This window comes from Salvelinus alpinus, chromosome 15 (assembly GCF_045679555.1).
Source record: "Salvelinus alpinus chromosome 15, SLU_Salpinus.1, whole genome shotgun sequence".
Lineage (NCBI taxonomy): Eukaryota > Metazoa > Chordata > Actinopteri > Salmoniformes > Salmonidae > Salvelinus > Salvelinus alpinus.
In genome coordinates this window covers 18,372,238-18,391,149 of record NC_092100.1, presented here as the reverse complement: position 1 = coordinate 18,391,149, position 18,912 = coordinate 18,372,238, and the positions used below count along the sequence as shown (strand labels likewise).

Genomic DNA, 18,912 nt, shown 5'->3' with positions numbered 1-18,912 from the left:
AAGAATGTACATAATGTACATCAGTAATAAGACAAGGTTCAATACAAAATACAATAAAACACCCCCATTTTATTTAAGATTGTATACTTATGTTTTTCCCCCCATTTAAAATCCAGGCAGATAGGCCTACATCAGATACATTATGTCTTAAACTTTTCCAATGTAAAGGCTGATGGATAACAATTTACAATTGTGTTTAAAGATATAGAATGTAATCTTTCCAAGTTTAACCATGCCATTCAGTTGATACCAACATTCAATGTAATCTGTTCTAAAGAAACTCTGAAACATTCATTGTCTCTTTGTGCTGAAGTATTTATCAATGCAATTGTGGTGTAAAACCTCAGCTGACATTCTAGGAAAATGTTATATTTATTAAAATCCAAAATGAATGTATTCACACGAACACATTGATTAAATAGGCAAGAATCGTTTCTTCACCCCTCAGAAAAAAAGCATTAAAAAGAGATCACATGTTCTAAAAAGCGTGTTGTTGGATCTGTTGTTTGGGCACTACACCTTGCTAAAAACTGGTCACTGAAGAGGCACAGAATGTCACCCTCAACTTCACTTGTTTCCTTGTATTTTGGGAAACATCCCATTCAGTGGAAAAAAGGTTAATCATAGAAAATAATGAGAAAAAATATCACACATGCACAAAACGGACTGGAAAATACTTTTGTGCCTGTATCTATAAGAAGTAGTTGTAGGCTGCAGCAATAGTGTTTCAATATAGCAGTTTGTTGCCTAGTGGTAACACCGACCAAAATGCAAAAGTGCTACATGAAAAATAATCTGTAAAACCAATGAAGAGAAAGAGAGAAATACAAAGCGCAACAGCATGTGCACACACTAACCTGTAACTTTAGCCCTAGCAGGGATACATCCATAAAAATTGGAGGTAGAAGTATATTCCTGAGAAGTAGAAGAAAAAAGCCTAATTTATATTCTAAATTTCCAAGTACTGCACATGACAACAAAATAGTTAACAAAACCAAGGCCAGTGTGTCAACCTAGCGGTTCCCCAAATCACAATATTATCATCATTAATATAATAACTATTGTTATTAATATCATGATAATAAATGTCATCAGCTGTAAATGTAATGTCTGTGCTAGGTTGCTATATCATATTTTTTTAAAGAAAACTTCAATGTAAAAACAAAGTAATATAATCTAGAGCCATCCAAAGAATTTTCAGAAGTGTATAATTACTTTTCAGAGGTGCTATAATTACAAGATTTCTTATGCTGTGACAATTCTTCTATGAATTAACCTGTAAATAGAACTATATATTTTCATTCACGATAACATTGTATTTTATTTCATCTTCACATATGTTTTGGTTGTCCCAGCCATGTACAATCTACCAAACAGATAGCTAAAGCAAGTGGTATGTCTTATAATGTCTTAAGGCTGAACATTCATGGAAAGATTCTGATGAGAATCTCTCTAAAATCTAAAGGATATAGAATAGAAATCTATAAGCAAGCCTCTTCCATGATAAGTAAGTCTCATAACTTCTGTTGAGATTAAGAAATGATAGAATTCTCCTCAAAATCAAGTTGAAATCTAAACTGTGGGCCTTGCAATCAAATATAAAACAGAGGAAAGGCAGAGATTAGGCCTACCACAGAAGCTATAAACACACTATGCATCCCAAACTGTATCTGATTGTGTGCTGTAAGAAATAAATCAACTAGGGGGCAGCATCACCAAGGCATAAAGTCAGTATTGCTGACAGAGGCTTCCCTGGTCTCCATTGCATGTTGCCAAAACAATCCAAAGGGATTGTCATCAATTATGATAAAGAAATGATTAAAGGCGTTAGACCAGGAGTGGGCAAACTTTTTGGCTCGAGGGCCACATCGGGATTTTGAATTTCAACGTGCTGCATTTTTGGGGGGACCAATTGTTTGTTAAAATCAATTTGTGGGGCCTCCCGAGTGGCGCAACGGTCTAAGGCACTGCATCGCAGTGTTTGAGGCGTCACTACAGACCCAGGTTCGATCCCAGGCTGTGTCACAGCTGGCCGTCACTGGGAGAACCATGAGGCGGCGCATAATTGGCCACGTGTCGTCCGGGCTAGGAGAAGGTTTGTCAGGCCGGGATTTTCTTGTACCATCTCGCTCTAGCGACTCCTGTGGTGGGCCGGGTGCATGTACGCTGACACGGTTGCCAGGTGTACAGTGTTTCCTCCGACACATTGGTGCGGCTGGCTTCCGGGTTAAGCGGGCATTGTGTCAAGAAGCAGTGCGGCTTGGCTGGGTCGTGTTTTGGAGGACGCACGGCTTTCGACCTTTGCCTCTCCTGAGTCTGTACGAGAGTTATAGCGATGGGACAAGACTGTAACTACCAATTGGGGAGAAAAAATGGCGGGCCGGATTGAAGTATACTTTGCGCCCCCCTTGCGTTAGACGATTGTCTGCAATAATCTATCCTTCCAACCATTTTGGATTATTTACCAACATCTGAATTATCTGACTACCATCTGTTTTATCTGTCAATGCATAGTATAAACCCATGTCATGAAGCTCAGAATAATATATAATACGTTAAGTTTAACAGCAATATACTACTTCAATATCGTACTGTGTAATGGTCTTACAAGAGATTTATGCAAAGCATAGCCTTGAGGTTGAGGCAGGTCCTACATTGAGGTCAAATGGATCTGCAGGAAAAAAGACCATGAGGTATACAATGTGTGTAACATCTCCTTATTGTTACTACAATAAAGTCAAAATCAAAAAGTACTGAGTGTGAATCTATGCGGTTTCTTGAAGATACAGAAACAGCCTTCCGTCAGATTCTCCTCTCCACCCTCTCAGGGCTGTGCGTCTCAAACTCTTGGGACTGCTTCCTACCTGGCAGGCTGCTCTTACCAGGTGACGTGGAGAGGATCTGTGTCAGCACCATGTACTCTCACTACTGGCATGACCCAGGGCTCTGTTCTAGGCCCTCTCCTCTTCTCTCTCACTCAGCTCCGTCATATCCTCACATGGTCTCTCCCCTCACTGCTATGCAGATGACACTCAACTACTATTTCCTTCTCCCCTTCTGACACCTAGGTGGCAACACACATCTCTGCCTGCTTGGCAGATATCTAAGCTTGGATTTCGGCCCACCACCGCAAGCTCAACAAGATGGAGCTGCTCTTCCTCCTGGTGAAGGTCTGCCCGCTCCAAGACCTGTCCATCCCAGTTGACAACTCCATGGTGTCCCCCTCCCAGAGTGCAAAGAACCTTGGCACAACACTGGTCAACATGCTGTCGTTCTCTGCAAACATCAAAGCAGTGACTCGTTCCTGCAGGTTCATGCTCTACAACAGAGTATGACCCTACCTCACACAGGAAGCGGCGCAGGTCTTAATCCAGGCACTTGTCATCTCCCATCTGGAATACTGCAACTCGCTGTTGGCTGGGCTCCCTGCTTGTGCCATCAAACCCCTGCAACTTATCCAGAATGCTGCAGCCTGCCTGGTGTTCAACCTTTGCCAGTTCTCCCATGTCACTCCGCTCCTCAGCACACTCCATTGGCTTCCAGTCGCAGTTCACTACAAGATAATGGTATTTGCCTACAGAGCAGCAACAGGAACTACCCCTCTCTACCTTCAGGCTACGTTCAAACCATACACCCCAACCTGAGCACGCCATTCTGCCACCTTTGGTCTCTTGGCCCTCCCACCCCTACGGAAGGGCAGCTCCCGCTCAGCCCAGTCCAAGCTCTTCTCTGTCCTGGCACCCCAATGTTGGAACAAGCTTCTCTCTGAAGCTAGGACAGCAGAGTCCCTGCCCATCTTCTGAAAACATCTGAAACACTTTACTTTTTTACCCCTTGCTAGCTCTGACTTTGCTGATAGCTACTTTATTTAGGAAAAATGTACTTACTGTGATATGTGGTTATCCCACCTAGCTATCTTAAGATGAATGCACCTTAGCAGTTAAAATGCAAATATCTCTGAGAGCTGCAAATCAATGGATATCTGATAAAAAAAATAAAATGAGAAGATGCTCGGATGGGGATGCTTGCCTTGGGGACAAAGTGGTAAAAAGATCAAATTGAAGAGCAGTCAGGAATTGATTGGGTGTTTCCACCCATCCTTTAAACCATAACACAGCTCTATGTTATCCTTAGCCATTTATTGGAATAATAATTGGCTATGACTTTTATCATTCTCTGAGAGAGCTTTTCCCCCCAGGGTCTAGCTGGCGAGGACAGACTCCTTCATACGTTTCAGTGAAAATTGTTTAATAGAACAACCATTGTTGTGTTGCTACAGGAGCATGATTACTATGCAACTGTGTTATATACAAAAACTGTACTTCTGATAACTGAAATTAAGTAAAGCAGATGAAACAGATATCTGTCAATCCCACAGTATTCTCTGTAACATCTTCTATTGTCATTAAACTGGCCTCCTCTGACTCCTCAACAGATTGAAGATAATGGTATAGCTGTGAATATAAGAAGCACTTGGATATAAGCAGCACTATATAATGCAAGCATGTAGCTAAATTCATTAATGCTTTGTCGTTATGAAGATTTCACATATCAAGGTGTAGGCACTCTTGAGACATTATGATGACAAGCTTCTAAATAGAGTCACTTCCAGCACCAAACCTCAGTTTTAATGCGCACAATGGCAGAGCTAAGAATTCCTGCACATATCAATCCCCTACTCTGTGTCGTCTCAGAGTGATCAACCTTTAAACTAAAAGCTTTAAGTAGAGTGAAGATGATCCCACTTCTTATAAAAGTACAGAGTACCCTGGGTAATTGATGAGACAATCTAGAAGAAAAAGAAACGTACACCTATTAAGGCGAGGTGCTGGCTAGCGGAGTAGAAAACTTGAAAATAAAGGAGCCGCACACTCTAGGAGCTCAGATGCAAAAATGTAATTACCAACGTTTCGACAGCCAAGCTGTCTTCATCAGGGTATAATACAGTCAAGCTTTCGAAACGTTGGTAATTACATAATTGATGAGACAACCTGATAGAAAACGAAATTCTACATGAAAATCAAAAAAAATATGGTTGAAATGTGTCATGAGAGAAACAAACACTCAAACCAGGATATACATTTGTATAATGTGTGGCTATGACAGAAACATATAGCAGTTAAATACAATGTTATTGTTTCACAGCAATCTGGCGGACACCTGAGAAAAACCTGCACATATTCTAAAGCCCAATGAGCATTAAGAATTCCTGTTCACTTCTACTAGAAAAAAATGCAAGACAAAACCTGTGTCTGAGCAATTAATAGAAAATCTCAGCAAAGATTGATTTGTTTCCGACTGCATCATGCAAACGTAAAAGAGGAATTCTATAACATGAGGTCACAATGGTACTTTGTTATACCCTGAAGAAATAACATACTTTAAAGCTTTTCTACTTAAAATACAAGAAATGTAAAATGTTCTGCTTTATAGAATCCTAAATATATATTTTTTGCAATGAGTATATTGTTAGTGATGATGATGATAATAATAATAACAATGAGGAGAATGATAATGTTACAAACAACTTATTTTTCCTCTTGAGAAGAAGCTTCATTGTCAGTCAGTAGCTGTGTTAAATGTTTAAACAGTGCATTACCCTTCCAATGTATTCTTTTTCTTTTGTTCTCAGATAATCTGTACATTTATGTAGAAATAAATTATTCATAGGCTGTGCAAATATCTATCATATACTGGCTCCTTGTTGGGTTATTCAAACTTATTTAGGCTAAAGAACAAAAGAGGGAAGAATATATGAGAGGACCTGAGAGTGTACTTCAAGTGGTCTGAGTTTCAGTTTGTCTTGCCATATATATGTATTTTTTTGGCATAGGCTAAGTAGAAAACGAGGTTTATTTTTGGCTTTAGTTAGCATCAAAGATAGGTGGATGAGGTAGGTGTGTAGGGGAGCCACTAGGATCCACCGTGCCCACCAGGGGCTTTGCTGTTACTTGATGATCCAGAGGGGCCTGACGAGGCTGACCCTGCTGCCTGAGCAAAAAGCACACCTGCAAGGGAACAGAAAACAGAAACACCAGTGTGAGACTTCTGTCATTGCAAAAATAAAAGATAGCAAGTTGGTCCGAGTAACCTGACCTACATAAGTCAAATGTTGACAAACAATGTTGTGAATTCAGGAATGATAGTTGTAGTAACACATACAGTACCAGTCAAAAGTTTGGACACACCTACTCATTCAAGGGGTTTTTGTTATTTTTACTATTTTCTACATTGTAGAATAATAGTGAAGACTTCAAAACTATGAAATAGTGGAATCATGTAGTATGGAATCATGTAGTAACCAAAAAAGTGTTAAACAAATCAAAATATAAGTAGCCACCCTTGATGACAGCTTTGCACACTCTTGGCATTCTCAAAACCAAGGAGTTCCCACATCTGCTGAGTATTTGTTGGCTGTTTTCCTTCACTCTGCGGTCCAACTCATCCCAAACCATCTCATTTGGGTTGAGGTCGGGTGATTGTGGAGGCCAGGTCATCTGATGCAGCACCATCACTCTCCTTGGTCAAATAGCCCTTACACAGCCTGGAGGTGTGTTTTCGGTCATTGTCCTGTTGAAAAACAAATGATAGTCCCACTAAGTGCAGACCAGATGGGACGGTGTATTGTTGCAGAATGCTTTGGTAGCCATGCTGGTTAAGTGTGCCTTGAATTCTAAATAAATCACAGACATTGTCACCAGCAAAGCTCCTCACACCTCCTCCTTCATGCTTCACGGTGGGTACCACACATGCAGAGATCATCCGTTCACCTACTCTGCATCTCACAAAGACACAGTGGTTGGAACCAAAAATCTCAAATATGGACTCATCAGACCAAAGGACAGATTTCCACCGGTCTAATGTCCATTGCTTGTGTTTTTTGGCCCAAGAAAGTCTCTTCTTCTTATTGGTGTCCTTTAGTAGTAGTTTCTTTGCAATTCGACCATGAAGGCCTGATTCACGCAGTCTCCTCTGAACAGTTGATGTTGAGATGTGTCTGTTACTTGAACTCTGTGAAGCATTTATTTGGGCTGCAATCTGAGGTGCAGTTAACTCTAATGAACTTATCCTCTGCTGCAGAGGTAACTCTGGGTCTTCCTTTCCTGTGGCGGTCCTCATGAGAGCCAGTTTCATCATAGCTCTTGATGGTTTTTGCGACTGCATTTGAAGGAATGTTCAAAGTTCTTGATGTTTTCCATATTGACTGACCTTCATGTCTTAAAGTAATGATGGGCTGTCAATTCTCTTTGCTTATTTGAGCTGTTCTAGCCATAATATGGACTTGGTCTTTTACCAAATAAGGATATCTTCTGTATACCACCCCTACCTTGTCACAACACAACTGATTGGCTCAAACGCATTATAATAGGGAAAGAAATTCCACAAATGTACTTTTAACAAGGCAATCTTTTAATTGAAATGCATTCCAGGTGACTACCGGGTTGAGAGAATGCCAAGAGTGTGCAAAGCTGTCATCAAGGCAAAGGGTGGCTACTTTGAAGAATCTCAAATATAAAATATATTTTCATTTGTTTAACACTTTTATGGTCACTACATGATTCCATATGCGTTATTTCATCGTTTTGATGTCTTCACTATTATTCTACAATGTAGAAAATGTAGAAAAGAAAAACCTTTGAATGAGTAGGTGTGTCCAAACTTTTGACAGGTACTGTATGGTAACACAAGACCGTGTTGTTGATTCTGTGACTGGTGACTCACCGGTGTACATGACTCCATTGAGTTCCACTGACATACTGATGCTGCTCATGCCATTAGTTGTGAGATTGAGAGCTGAGTCCTGTCGGCTATCTGAGAAAACATACACAGCATGTAATGTACACAACACTCATAGGTGATGTTTAACAGCAGATATAAGCATCAACATCTCAGGAAAATGTGTAAATATGAACAACCTCACTACACAAACATATGGGGCGGCAGGTAGCCTAGAGTTTCGAGAAGCGAGCCAGCAACTGGAGGGTTGCCAGTTCAAATCCTGGGTCTAAGCAAGTCACTTAACACCCCCCACAACAACTGCACCAGTGTGGCAGCCCCCTGCTCTAACCTCTCCAACCTGTATATGTATGTTTGTCTTTCAGAGGAGTTGGTCACATTTCGGTCGGACCTTGTGTACAATTGACGAATTAAAGGATCTTAAACTAACTGCACAAACAAACGTATAAATAAATGAATTGAACAATCTAATAACCTGTAATAAGGAATATCTGAATAAACGAACTAACTTCTGGAATAACCTAACAAACAAATGGAACCCACCCCGCTCACTTGGATACATTATATCAATTCATGAGATAGTTTACCAACGTATCCAAGTGAGTGGACACCTAAAGCAATTGGTTCATGAATGGTTCCCACCTGATGTCCTCAGTTGCCCTTTGTGCCCGCTCCCATACCCTATCATTCTGTATTTCTTTATGACTGTAACTTGTATACAGGTAGACCAGAGAAGCCATATCCCTGACTGGCAGATGAGTGACAACTAACTTAAACGTTGTGAAAATTCTGTGCAACTTCCAGCACACGTTTACTGTGAACACTGAGGCTGTAACCGCTTTCAGTTAGTTTTAACAGGGGCCAAGTCGGCTACTGTGGCTATTTGATCATAATGTAGGCCTACCAGTGGACTACCATGAGAGAAAATGCATCCCATAACATTTTAACATGGAAATAGCTGTTCTATCATTCAGCCTACAGTAGCAGCCAATGTGTGGTGTACAATGTAGGCCTACATTCCATGAGACTTTTGGGAAAAAACATGCATGGCTTGACATTAACCTGTTTATCCACTTGTCCTTCAGACAAGGACGTGACTGAACATGTTGTGTTGTTTGATGCAAGAAACCACTTGACAAAATAAAATGCATTATTATTCCCATACCATTATTACAGAGAATCAGAAAAATTATGCTAGCTACCCTCTGCCTATTGGCTATTTAGTTTATTCAAGCCTGTCTCAAAATACAACACTGCCCCTTTAAGACAATAAAAAAGCTCTGTACCTGACTCGCTTTCAAAAATGTTTAGAAATGAACACGTTTTGTGCTCTTGTAGTAAGCAATCACACCACTATTGGTGACTACAAATTATCTATAACTGGGCTAATAACTCACTAACTAGCAAAGGATAGGAACAAAATGTGCACATGTGACTACATGCACCTCTTGCTTTGATCTCAAAACAAGCGCATCTACTCACTACCACAGCTGTAAACACAGTAGAGTTAAAATGAAATGACACAGATCCATATATGGCAATGGTCTATTTGCATATAGGCCTTCTGCAGCTCTGATTGGTTATGCACCGGTCTGTGTAGAGTATGTAGAGTCAGTGCGCAAAATAATCATACTCTGATGCCTTGTGCCTACAACAAAATCTCTAGCATAATTCGTTTTGTTTTTCGGTATGTTGCATTGAATGTGGCTAATATTGCGTTGATTCGATCACAATGAAGTTCAATATTGTGCTTCTCTCAGTGGGCTGATATTTCTTCTGTGCTCGGGGCTACTGCGCACCCACGCTTGCGTGCAGTTTAGAGGGAACATTGGTGGCAAACCTGATTAAAAGCACCTTCTGCTCATCGGTTGCTCACCTGTGTTCCCTACAAATGCTGTTTTGAATGAAAAAGCTTTGTACCTACACACTGAAGAAGGCTGAAAAGCTGAAACGTCTGTGTATGCTAATCCCTGATGAAGTGAAAATAATAAAATAAAATAGAAAAATGAATTAAGCTGTATGCAACATCTTTTTGAGTGCGAACCCATCACACCTTTTTATTTATTACCTATACTAAGAAATCATTTATTTTACTGCAGGGAAGCAATGGTGGACCAATCTTGGTACTTTCAAATCAAATTTAACATTATTTAAAGTGCATTTAAAAATGGCAACAGGCTCTACCTTGGTTGTTGATGCGGATGTTCATGGGCATCTGGGCAGTCCTGGCCAGCAGATTGTGCTGCAGCGCTCTCTGCAGCAGCCGCTGGTGCTTCTCAGCAGGTAGGGCAATCTTCTTCTCCGGGGGCTCGCCTGCCTCCAGTCTGTCCCTCAGCTGCTCTAGAGCCGCTAACTGGGCCGCTGCTGCCTGCACCGCCGCCGCCGAATTACCAACCAGAGGGTGCCTGGACATGAAGCCCAAGCCGGACACAGGCTGGCCACCCTCCTCTTCTACAGGGGAGAGGGGAGACGGAGAAGTTTAGAGCAGGGTAGTTTTGGTCCAGGATGTGGTAGCTTTTCAAATTAAGTATCTGTTGTCTGATGTTATGGGTTACTGTTCACTTCAACCGTTCTGTGATAAGTATGAACCCTCCCAACCCTCGTGTTCACATTCACTTCAATCGTTGGCTTTATTCATGTCTGTGATATGAATGAACCCACCTTTTTTTTTATTATTAAAAAATACAAATACATTTCCTCATCTCAATGCAGAATAATTGTCCTTTAAAGATATCTGAGTATAGCAAAACACCTTTCTATCCATCAACACTATGATGTTCATCATTGGCTAGACGAATGCATACCAAGTTCAAAACCCCAACCCTTCCTTCTATGTACCTTTCTTGATTTTTTGGATGGGAGTGAGAGAGTGGCTTCCGTTGGTGGCCACGTTCATCCCCATGTTCTGCATGGAAAGCTTGGGGGAGGACAGCATGGTGGGGGTTCCATTGGGGGAGTAGGTGAAGAGTGAGCTGCCGAAGCTCTGCCGGCGGCCCTCCCGTCGGTTACAGTCGATAGCTGCCTGGAGCTCGTTGGGGTTGCTGAGGCTCCTCTTGTCACATTCGTATGGATACAGGTACTTCATGTACCTGTGAAAAAGACATTTCAGTTGGAATTGGGATAATTTTATGAAATATGAAACTATTTGAAAAACACAGTATTACAATGGATAAGTATACCTTGAAACAAGTTTACAAATGATATGGGGGAATGTGTGTGTGTGTGTGTGTTCGGTGTGCATAAGTGTGTGCTCGCGCATGTGTGTGTGTGTGTGTGTGTAAGTTTGTGCTCGCGCTTGTGTGTGTGTGTACTCACTGTGTCCTGAGAGTAAAGGCTGCACTGGTAATTGAGGTAGGCAGGTTGAGTCCTTTAGTGATCTCTCTCCACAGCTTCTTGTTGATGACCTCCACCAGGCCTCCCTTCTCTGTCACCAGCTGGTACAGCATGTACAGGTCTAGGACCTGCTTGGCCATGATGGGGATCCTGTTCACAGGGGTTCCTGGAGACGAGGAAAAGACAACTCACTGCCTGTCGCTAACACCATACTCTTTTGCTAGGTTTCCCTTTTGATAAGTTGCCATGGAACTGACTGTGAACTGAGAAAACTTTCTAGTGGTCTGAAACATTTTAATGCTTCAGGAGTACAAAAATATATTCAGAAATGTCATGTTCTATATTCTGGGTTGGACAGTAACTGATTAAATGTAATCAGTTACATGTAATCGGATTACCAAAAAACGAACTGTAATCAGCTACATTACAAGCAATAAAAAAAAATCATATTAAAAATACTTTTGAAAAACCAGATGCTTACTTCTTGGATTACTTTTAAATTCAGAAAGGATGTTTGATCTCAAAAAAATACATGACACCTTGTTTTCTCATTGACATTCAATTCAGCACTGACAAAAAGGCGCAAGTTTATGCTTGTTACACCTGAGCGATCACTATGATGACACACCAAATGCATTTGATGGATCCTTTTTGTCTTCTTCTAATGCCTCTTATTTTTTTTATTTAACCTTTATTTAACTAGGCAAGCCAGTTAAGAACAAATTCTTATTTACAATTACAGCCTACCCCCGGCCAAACCCTAACCCGGACCATGCTGGTCCAATCACGACTGGTTGTGATACAGCCTGGAATCAAACCAGGGTCTGTAGTGACGCCTCTAGCACTGAGATACAGTGCCTTAGACCACTGCACCACTCGGGAGTAATAATAAAGTAAGGGGAAAGTAATCATAAAGTAACTGAAAGTAATCAAATTATGTTACTGAGTTTGTGTAATCCAAAAGTTACATTACTGATTACAATTTGACAGGTAAGTAGTAACTGTAACATATTACATTTAGAAAGTAACCTACCCAACCCTGGTTCTAGGTATTGTTTTCCTACGGAGAGTATCACACCTTTTCTTAGCACACAATACTTCAATACATAATCAATTGTCAATGCCATGTCTGTTTTGTTCTTGTTATGGTATTGGGTCTTATTGTGCTTTAAAAAACATGATTTTTTAAATAATTCTGAAAGAAAGCTATGGGGGGAAAAAAATTGAAAATGTTCTCCTCTCAGTCTCTTTTCAGTTCCCTATATTGTACCTAGAGGGCAGTGTCTAATTCTTTGAGCAACTAGGCACGCAGACCAGCCCATACATTTGTTTGAGGGCACAGTGTATAGTGTAAACATACCCTAAACACCCAATACTGGATTTTCCCACTGACTATCTTAACATAATAATATTTATTGCTATTACCTTCAACATGTTGGTCTTATATTTCCAAAGTAGAACTAGTTTGTGAATCAAAATTATACAATGTGCTGTGCTGTTTGCCTGAGGGCACACACTTAACGTGTTGTGAAATATGTTGTGAAATGTAATGTAATGTTTTTAATTGTATATATCTGCCTTAATTTTGCATGACCCCAGGAAGAGTAGCTCTAATGGGCAACCAGAATAAATACAAATAGAGTCTGACGAAGTGACGATCATTAATAAAAGATGCAAATGCTGAACCAAACAAACACCATAACTTAACGGAGCTACATAAAACCTCCGGCGCCTAAACATATACCTAAATACATTCCTAAGTTGATACATGCAGTCTCATGTACGCTTTAGTTTTAGACGAGCTGGGAACAGTGAAGGCTTGGCCGACCATAAAGCAATCATCTGCAAATGAATAAAGATCCACCCACGGAGGTGAAAGCTGAGAGTGGTGTTTCCTATGTCAGTGAAGGGGGAGGGGCGGGGGCAGGTGGCTAGAGAACACAACAGGGCCTCTCTACTAACCCACCAAGGCAAACAGTGAAATCGCTATCGAGTCATGTATTTTATTTGTATTAATGTGTCTCTGCTGCATGAGATACTGGGACAGAAAGGTACAGTACTGTCTTGCATATACGCCACTCCTTTTACAATACTCGCTCACCTCTCTTTTGCATGAAGCTGAATAGGTCATCCAGAAACTCTTTTCTCTTTGGGTCTCCATCTAGTTCGTAGAGCTGGAGAGGAGAGGAGAAGAGGGGGAGAGATAAAAACAGGTTACAGCTGGGAGTAGATTACCAAGGGGGGTTGAGAACTATTATTGCCCCAAAATGGAGGATGGAGCCTCAGCTTTAGAATGCCATTAAGTCGAGAGAGGACGTCTAGTATGATGAAAACCTGATGTGGCCCAGCTGCTATGGCCGAGAGCTCCGGAAAGTTCAGTGAAAATGAACAGTAACAATGAAGCACATGGCTCATGGGAATACAGTGGGCTATTGTGGTAACTTAAATTGCGGTATGAAGATTGTTCACAACAAAGATTGATTCACACTCGCTGGTGTGGAGAGTATCTTTTGACTGACTAGCGTGTCAAACAAAAGTGTAGTTTACAAATCAAAACAATAATGTATAGCTGAGGCGGAATAATACATTTTGTTTCATCATTGGGTTTTAATTCTCTCTGAAATGACACATACCAAACTAAAATATAAATGCAACATGTAAAGTGTTGGTCCCATGTTTCATGAGCTGAAATAAAAGATCCCAGAAATACACACAAAATGCTTTAATTCTCTCAAATTTTGTGCACAAATTTGTTTTCATCCCTGTTAGTGAGCATTTTTCCTTTGCCAGGATAATCCATCCACCTGACAGGTGTGGCATATCAAGAAGCTCCTGCGTGGGCTCCCGAGTGGCGCAGCGGTTTAAGGCACTGCATCTCAGTGCTAGAGGCATCACTACGGACACCCTGGTTCAAATCCAGGCTGTATCATAACTGGCTGTGATTGGGAGTTCCGGTAGGCTGTCATTGTAAATAAGAATTTGTTCTTAACTGATTTGCCTAGTTATATAAAGCTCAAATTATTATATATATATCATTTTTTTATTTTAATAAATCTGATTAAACAGCATGATCATTACACAGGTGCACCTTGTGCTGGGGACAATAAAAAGTGCAGTTGTCGTCACACAACACAATGCCACAGATGTCTCAAGTTTTGAGGGAGTGTGCAACTGGCATGCTGACTGTAGGAATGTCCCCCAGCGCTGTTGCCAGAGAATTGAATCTTAATTTCTCTACCATAAGCCGCCTCCAACTCTGTTTTAGAGAATTTGGCAGTACGTCCAACCGGCCTCACAACCACAGACCATGTGTAACCTACTCCAGCCAAGGACCTCCACATCCGGCTTCTTCACCTGCGGGATCGTCTGAGACGAGCCACCCGGACAGCTGATGAAACTGTGGGTTTGCGCAACCGAATAATTTCTGCACAAACTGTCAGAAACCGTCTCAGGGAAGCTCCTCTGCATGCTTGTCGTCCTCTCCAGGGTCTTGACCTGACTGCAGTTCGGCGTCGTAACAGACTTCAGTGGGAAAATGCTCAGCATTCGATGGTGTGCTCTTCACGGATGAATCCCGGTTTCAATTTTCCCGGGTAGATGGCAGACAGCGTAGCATGTATGGCATTGTGTGGCCGAGCGGTTTGCTGATGTCAACGTTGTGAACAGAGTGCCCCATGGTGGCAGTGGGGTTATGGTATGGGCAGGCATAAGCTACGGACAACGAACACAATTGCATTTTATCGATGGCAATTTGAATGCACAGAGATACCGTGACGAGATCCTGAGGCCCATTGTCGTGCCATTCATCACCTCATGTTTCAGCATGATAATGCATGATATTGCAAGGATCTGTACACAATTCCTGGAAGCTGAAAATGTCCCAGTTTTTCCATGGCCTGCATACTCACCAGACATGTCACACATTGAGCACGTTTGGGATGCTCTGGATCAACGTGTACGACAGCATGTTCCAGTTCCCGACAATATCCAGCAACTTTGCACAGCCATTGAATAGGAGTGGGACAACATTCCACAGGCAACAATCAACTGCCTGATCAACTCTATGTCTCTATGTGAAGGAGATTTGTTGCGCTGCATGAGGCAAATGGTGGTCACACCAGATACTCACTGGTTTTCTGATCAACGCCCCTACTTCTTTTTGTAAGGTACAGTATCTGTGACCAACAGATGCATATCTGTATTCCCAGTCATGTGAAATCCATAGATTAGGGCATCATTTATTTATTTCAATTGACTGATTTCCTTACATGAATTGTAACTCAGTAAAGACTTTGAAATTGTTGCATTATGCGTATATATTTTTGTTAAGTGCACAAGATGCTTCATCAATGCAACAGTTCAGCCAGAGCACACAATGCAGAACTATAGTCTTGTTCTGGACTTGGGAGTACTTTTTGCAGGCTCTTGCTGTGTAATCACAAACAGGCCATTCTCTTTGTGGCGTTTAGCGCCCATTAGTGATGCCAAGCTGCAGTTAGATCTTATTATCAGAAGGATGGGGGGCTGGATGACGAGGCGGGGGAGGGGCGGTAATAAATGTAGGGCTGGAGGCAAGGCCAGTCTTAATTACAGGATGCATGCATTTCTAGGAGTGCCGAGCCATAAATCGTCAAAATGCTCTCTCTCACTCTCTCTCACTCATAGAAGTTCTAAAAGAATAAAGACATTTCAAATGTCATATTATGTCTATATACAGTGTTGTAACGATGTGCAAATACTTAAAACACTAAATGGAAAACATCTAACTGCTGTGATGGCACACTGTGGTATCTCGCCGAATAGATTTTTTCAATATTTTATTTAACTAGGCAAGTCAGTTAATATTCGTAAAATACTGAATCCGACATATAGTTTGGGAAGACCTTTAACCAGGGGTCAACAAGATTAGTGATACCCTCCCTGACAAGCAGTATCAATCTACTTAGGTAAAGCCAGAGAGCTATAAATGGTTGACGTTCCTGACACAAGGTAGGAGAGGAACCCACCAATCAGGTTCCCTTCCCCACCTCGCTCTCCTATCAACCACCAGTTCCTTTAGTTGGCCCCTTCTCTCTTGTATTACTGGATACAGCTGCATCCTTTTCACGTGAACCTCTTAGAGACCCCCGCCACACACCCCTCTAACCCCCTCATTCTAACTCCCACCTACACACCCCACTAACCCCCCACACACCCCTCTAACCCCCTCATTCTAACTCCTACCTGCCCCCCCCCCCCCCCTAACCCCCTCATTTTACCCCCCCCCCCCCGACATCACTATGGCAGAACACATCTGTTTATCTGGGACGGGTGGGGTTTGGGGCTACAGGTTTTCACATCAACTTAAATCTATAGTACACACACTGATAGGGCGTCGACCGTCTCCTTGTGTGCGACTGTCTCACAAAGAGCTGTGTCAATGAACAAAACGTTGGCAGTGAGCATAAACCTCGTTACATACATGCCACTACTGAGGAGTTTTACGTGTTCTGAGTGATAGAAAAGCAGGCAGGCGTTTTAGAGTGAACTTTAAGAAGCAGGGAGTTTCAGTGTGAGCAGGTTTCCTGCCAGCACAGATTTCATTAGATCCACCCAGAATGTTACAATGTGAAAAGGCCAACAGATAGTCAAAGAGACTACTTCAATGCATTGCCTGTGTGAGCTGCATAAAACGTTTGAGCAAGCTTTGTTCAGGCTGCTGTTTATGACTTCATGGTTTTTTTTCGTGTCTCGTGGATCATTGATACAAGATCAGCAACGTATTCATTTCTGAATGCTTTAACTATGCAGGTCAAGCTTGTTGTTTTCCTGTTGGGTGAAACACACACAAAAATCTGTTTTATGTCAAACATCATGAATAATTCCAGCACAAGTAGTCACGGTTACTCAGAGGTTGCGAAAAACAACAGCTATCAGAGTCCCATGCGAGTCATCCAGGCACCTCGCAACAAGTGTCACGTAGCACATAATTGGGCCTAGCTATTGAGCCCTGTCCCCACATGGACATTGAGAGGGGATCGCATGGAGCTAGTGTGTCACACGAGCTGTTGCCTATGAAACACACCCATCCTTTCACACCTGCCAGGGCTGACTGACACACACACACACACACACACACACACACACACACACACACACACACACACACACACACACACACACACACACACACACACACACACACACACACACACACACACACACACACACACACACACACACACACACACACACACACACACACACAGGAGGGCAGTGGGGGAGGGGAGAGAGAGGCCAGGAGGGGGATGGGAGGAAGCGAGCATGCAGCTTGACTTCACCGGTGTGAGGGGGTGCTGTATATGGATTGTGAACCTGGGCACATGATCTCTCTTATTCAAATAGTGTATAGTTCCTAGCTGTGTCTCTCCCATGCTAGTTTGCTGCATTTTCACACGCTTATCAAGTGAACAAGGACAATTCAACAACAAAATGTGGCGCAGACTGCTCCCTTTGACTCATTATCACACTCATACTTTGATTTCCAACTCAAAGAGATATAAAACCACAGCTCCACCTAAGAAACCACAGTAATGGCAAAGCATCGCAGTGAGGAGAGGTATCTAGCTCCTGCTATGCTGGCTGACTTTGCTAGCTTACTAAATATGTATTGAATTGAATTAAATTGAATAATAAATTGTATTGAATTAAATTTTTCATTTGTGATTAGTGTGTAGAAACAGATAAGCCATGATTTGTGTCGAGCATTATACCACGCGGTTACCATATATGTTTCACAACCAACAGCCTACATTTCTTTATTAGAAGAAATTGCTCATAATGCTAATTAGGTCCACATTATCGGAATTGGCTAGATTTATCGCAGCAAGCAATTTCACTGCTTGCCTTCTTGAGAAGATTTCCACTCAAGAGGAAAATAATGTTAAACTTTCAATAAGCTGTAGGAACAGGAACTGGAGACTACATAATACACTGAACAAGCTCAAGAAGAGGGAACCAGCAAAGTACACTATAGTTTAAAAAAAAGTAAAGTTTAAAGTATGTAGTATGTAAATAAAATAAACCCCAACCTCTACTTTTTTTTGTAAATGGTTGTTTCCCTTTTGTAGTGTGAAGACATTAGCACAGTAAGAAAGAACACGGTTCACACCTGTGGATGGTCAATGAATGAATAGCAAGAGCAGTTCCACTCTCTGTTTGAATGAGCCTGAAACTAGTCTGACAATTTTTTTTTATATTTTTGTCTTCCCTGTCTGTCTCTACCCTCTTTCTTCACCCCATACATCATACTGTTGTAACACATTACCAACCGTCACACCACAACCAGTTAGCTATTCGACATTTAAAATAACGGAGAAAATGTTCTGAATTTTTATTTGAGATTTATCTGTTTCTACACACCAATCACTTAAATCCACAACACGCCTCATTTTAATGAGAATACATAAACCTCCTCACAGACATTTTGTCTTGTTTACAAACATGAAAACAAATTCAGCCTTTCTACATTTACATTTTAGCAGACACACTTTTCCAGAGCAACTAGGGTTAAGTGCCTTGCTCAGGGGCACACAGCTTAACCACTAGGCTACCTGAGCACTATACCTAGAGACAAAACCACTGTTGAACATGGCACAACACATTTAAAAAAGGTGCACTATGTAGAAATCGCTCCCCCATTTCCTGGTTGCTAAAATTCAAATATTTCACGTAATTTTAGTTTATGTGACAAACAAGCAAAACAAGTATAGTGTAGAGAATCATTGTACCATCTAAACAGCTGTGAAATATCTTTTCAACAACCAAAAATATTGTACTTTCAGCTGGTGTACAAAACCGAAA

The 18,912-nt window shown here is 41.5% G+C and overlaps 1 protein-coding gene across 3 annotated transcripts in view; it reads right to left on the bottom strand.

Moving 5' to 3' along the window:
• Window positions 1-49: 49 nt before the first annotated feature.
• The window catches only part of LOC139539607 (AT-rich interactive domain-containing protein 3A-like), a 57,087-nt gene continuing 38,224 nt past the window's right edge, over window positions 50-18,912 (bottom strand). For all 3 annotated transcript variants that reach the window (XM_071342697.1, XM_071342696.1, XM_071342698.1), the window contains 6 exons: window positions 13,172-13,244; window positions 11,053-11,236; window positions 10,576-10,826; window positions 9,922-10,188; window positions 7,723-7,812; window positions 50-6,008 (listed from right to left, as the gene is read on the bottom strand). In XM_071342697.1, coding sequence (XP_071198798.1) covers window positions 5,914-6,008; window positions 7,723-7,812; window positions 9,922-10,188; window positions 10,576-10,826; window positions 11,053-11,236; window positions 13,172-13,244 — 960 coding nt within the window. In that variant the 3' untranslated portion in view covers window positions 50-5,913. The remainder of the gene's footprint in view (window positions 6,009-7,722; window positions 7,813-9,921; window positions 10,189-10,575; window positions 10,827-11,052; window positions 11,237-13,171; window positions 13,245-18,912) is intronic.